This window comes from Camelina sativa, chromosome 2, assembly GCF_030686135.1.
Source record: "Camelina sativa cultivar CO46 ecotype springtype chromosome 2, ASM3068613v1".
Classification (NCBI taxonomy): domain Eukaryota; kingdom Viridiplantae; phylum Streptophyta; class Magnoliopsida; order Brassicales; family Brassicaceae; genus Camelina; species Camelina sativa.
In genome coordinates, this window is record NC_141881.1 from 9351703 (window position 1) to 9356188 (window position 4486).

Consider the following 4486-nt stretch of genomic DNA (forward strand, 5'->3'; position numbering starts at 1 on the left):
TTGTGGTGTAAAATGTTTAGTCTTTAATTTTCCCGAGTTACATTAAGGTAACATGAGTCTCTTTAGAGCTAAAATAATGTGCTTTCTCAGTTGAACAAGACTTTCTTACAAAAGAATTGTCCCCATAAAACGAAAGAATAAACAACTGTGGCCAAACCCAAAAGAGAGAAAAGTTAAAACCTTACATATTACCAACAGAGTTAATCCAATCCATGTCCTTCCTTTTGTGAAACCAATCTATGTTCAGTGATGTATTGTATTCTTTTGGGTCCAGACCCTTTCCTTAGTCTTTTTCTTTTTTTTTTCTTCTCCATGTCCTGTCTTCTACAACGTTCTCTCTACAAGCACTACTTCGGTCTCTTTGAGTGTCATTCAACTTGTTCTCCAATTAGATCTAGACCCACCAGTAAGAAAGATATTCCTTGAAACAATAGGAAGTAAAAATGGATTCCTTGTGCCGATAAAAGACTCCGAGTTGCTGCCGTAAGTAACAGAAACGCTAGTGACAGCTCTTTCATATATATCCTATTGTGCTTCTTCTTCTTCTTCTTTGTCTTTTCAGCATTTTTCTCAGCTTCTGTTTCGGGTGCAGACACACCTCTCTGATGCTTCGTTTTCTTTCCATCTTTTTCAACCAAAGCAGCTAGATCTCCTTCAGATGATCGTCCTGATTTTTTTGTAACAACCCATTCATATGCACTTCCTAGCTGAAAAAGACCCGAGACCATTGCGTTGAACTTGGTGACAGACATTGTGTTCTCAAAGAGAAGGTACGGGACGATAAATGGAAATGATTTTGGAGCGGGAAGAATGTTGAGGAACGACATTGTGGCAGGTATGTAGCAAACAACCCAAGCGGGAAGCTCAGCTTCGGGCACAAACATAGTCATTGGCAGGATTATACAAAAGAGGGTGAATGAGTAGAAGGGCAAGATTAGCTTCCTCAGGAGGAAGAAGAGGAATATCAAATTGAACTTCTTGCCTATGCTTATCTGCAACACACACACAAACACAAAGGCATCAGAAACCACACAAGTATTACAACATAAAATACCGAAACAAGTCCGTTTGGCATACCTTTGATTTAATGACAGCGGGCAAACAAAGACGAAATAGTTGCATAGGTCCTGAATGCCATCTGTGTTGCTGTTTTCTGTAAGCTTCATAGGATTCAGGTAATTCACATTGGCACTGAGAAAGAGACACACAGTTTTATGACATCAGCCAAGAATCAAACAAACAGTTTAGTAATAACAACTAACATGGTTCTTGCTAGTTGCTACAATACCTCAACATCGTTTAGGAAAATGAATTTCCATCCATGAAGGTGAGCACGAACAGCAATGTCCATATCCTCAACAGTGGTTCTCTCGAGCCAACCACCAGAGTCTTCCAAAGCCTTGATCCTCCACACACCAGCAGTGCCATTGAATCCAAAGAAATTCAAAAACACACTGTTCACTTGCTGTTCAACCTCAAAGTGGAAAGCCAAGTTAATGTTCTGTAATCTTGTCAACAAGTTCTCTTCTTTATTCACAAACGACCATCTTGCCTGAACCAATCCTAGTTCCTCATTGTCCTGTTATAAAATCAAAACACACGTTCTTTTTAGTACATAACCTCTTTTTTTTTTTTTTTAATCAAAATTTCACCTCCCAAATTTTAGAACTTTACCTTGAAATGAGGAATTGTCTTTTTGAGGAAATCAGGTAGAGGTTGAAAATCAGCGTCGAAAATGGCAACGAATTCGTAGTCTTTGACATAACTACAGTTCATAGCAGACTTGAGATTACCAGCTTTGTAACCTTCTCTGTTAACACGGTGACGGTACACAATGCGTGCACCTCGCTCCTGCCATTTATGAACCTCTTCTTTGATCAAACTCTGCGTTGTTGGATCATCGGAATCATCCAAAATCTGAATCAAAATCTTCGTTTTTGGCCAGTCTAGATTACACACAGCCGCAATTGATTGCTGATAAACCTGTAAAAACCAAAACTTGGGTTAAAAAAAAATCCACAGAGGAAACAAAAACCAAGTTAGTACTGATATAAATTACCTCTTTCTCGTTACACATAGGGATTTGAACAAGAACCATAGGGAGAAAACAAGCATTATCACCAGATTCAAGATCAGAGATAGCATCCGGTTTAAGAACCGGTTTAATCTTCTTGAAACGGATCCAGAAACAACCAAGACAAAGAATGAGTCTATCAAGACTCTGAATAAGGAAGAGGACGATGCAGCCATTAGCAAGAAACTGAAGCGGAGGAGCAAGATACTCAACACGAAGCAAAACCCATCTCGTGTAAACCCAATCAAAGAAGCCTTTCACACCAAAAGGTGTAGTGAAGATAAACTGAAGCTGAAGCTTAGAAGTTCCAAAGTGCCAACCTTTGAAATAAGCAGCAATCTCGAAACCCAGAAGGATTAACGAAAGCCATAGAAACACTTTCAAGCAAGAGTAGAAAAGTTTCGATTTTTTCGCAGGGTTTTTTTTCTGTGAAGAAGAGACTTCGGAATCTGTACGGCCGGCGGCGATACGGCGGCGTACGGCTGTGCCTAGAGCGATTAATGCTGACCCGAGTGAAGTGAGACAACCTGCGGCACGGTGAGCTTTCAGAAGGAGGACCCAAGTGAGCTGTCTCGCGTTCTTGTTTCTCGATTTCTCACGGCTTCTTACTAGGAAATCTTCATCGGAAGGTGATTCAAGTTCCACCATTGACCAGTTGTTAGGGTTCTCCATTTTGACGACCACTGGTGTACCTTTACGGTTGTTGTTTCCTTTAGCCCACCATTCAAACTTTGGAGCCATTTTTAGGATTCTTTAGATCAACCAAAACCAGTAAAGAGAGAATAGAGCTATAAATTGGATCTCATTGCCAGCAAAGAAGATTGAAGGAGACGCGTGTTACTGTAATAATAACGAAAGGGCAATGAAGATGTAAGGAGAAGAAGAGAGAACAAAAAAAAAAAAAAAAAAACTCTGTTCCCGAGATATATTGAGAGAAAAGAAAATGTTGGTTGTAGTGAGAAAAATGAGAAACTCTGAAGAAAAATTTAAAAGAAAAGAGACAAGGAGATAAATTTTAAAAAATAAATAAAAAGTGGTAACAGCTCAACATGTTTTTTTTTTTTTTTTTTTTTTTTTTTTTTTTTTCTTTTTTTAGAAGAGTTTGAAGAATATACAAAAACCCAGAAGAATAAATTGAGAGGAACAACACCAAATGGTCAAATTTGTTTTTTTTTTTGTTTCTTTTCTTTTATTCTCTTTTGTTCATAAGAGAATATAAAACAGAAAAGGTGACGTTGAGGAAATTTGTAGATTGTCAGATCAATTAGAGGTGTTAGAAAATAAGGAAAGGGATCAAATCAGATTAATTCGAAAGACTTGCTTTGGATTTGTGGACAAAAACAACAAAATATTGCAAAAGCTGTTTTACCAAACTTTCTTGGCCTTGTTCTTGTTCTTCTTCCAAAAATACTTGCACTTTAATCCTCAGTGTTGTTTGGTACAATGTACACAATTCGGATTTTTGATATTCCGCGTGTGATATTAACTGGAAAGATAATAGAAGTTAATGATCACACACGAAACAGGAAAAAAAATATAGTAATCCAAAAAGAAAATATCGTAATTTTTGAACAATATCCGCAAAAAAGAACAAAACCTAAGGAAGAAGAAAATAAAAGTAGAAATATAGATTTTCAGGATATGGATTTTTGTTTTGCTGTTTTTTACTGTGGTTAAAATTCTAATGAGTGGACGAGAAAGAAAGAAAAGACCAAGTCTTTTGCCACACCGTTCATTTAGACATTTGCCTCCTAATATGGCGCTTTTTTGTTTTTTTTTTCAGTTTTGTAAATTAATCCTTAATGATTTGTACACATATCATTACTACTATTCTCTTAGTCTTGTCTTTATCCTTTTAAATCGATAATGTCTCCCTGACTTCTCTGTTGATTTCTAAATGTAAGATATTGTCTAGGTGTTTACAATCGTTGAGGATAATATGATTTTTGTCCACTCTAACAAAATGTTTCAACTCATGAGCTCCTAAACATATGGTTAAAAAGAAAAGGAAATGAAATAAAGAAAAATGTTTTAATATAGAAATTTTGAAAAGTTAAGATAAAAGAAATATTTGCCCCCAAAAAAAAATCTTAGAGACAAAAAATAAGATAAACTATTAGAGTTTTATGTTAATCATAACTTAAATGTATTATAGAATTAATTAAAAAATTAAATAAATAGTATTAAATAAAATAAAATGATAAGTATTAATTTAAATATATACTTCTTATTCTTAGTTAAAGATCTATTTCACATATTTAATATATGTATATATCACACTAAACTATTTACTTATTAACATTACTAGCAATACAAAAAGTGTTTTTGTAAACTATAATTGAGACAATGAGATTACTGTTATTGAGATTTAGAAATGTGCGTGTTTAATTAGGCTTCTTTGTTTTTACTGGC

General features: G+C 35.4%; 1 protein-coding gene across 1 annotated transcript; it reads right to left on the reverse strand.

Annotated features, from left to right (window-relative positions):
* LOC104722220 (putative xyloglucan glycosyltransferase 12) lies at positions 1 to 3715 on the reverse strand. The gene is made up of 5 exons (XM_010440361.3): positions 2060 to 3715; positions 1675 to 1983; positions 1289 to 1579; positions 1078 to 1191; positions 1 to 992 (listed from the first exon to the last, which is right to left on the reverse strand). Exons 1-5 carry the CDS (start codon positions 2813 to 2815, stop codon positions 369 to 371), a joined length of 2094 nt encoding a protein of 697 aa, XP_010438663.1. The 5' UTR covers positions 2816 to 3715; the 3' UTR covers positions 1 to 368.
* Positions 3716 to 4486: the final 771 nt, after the last annotated feature.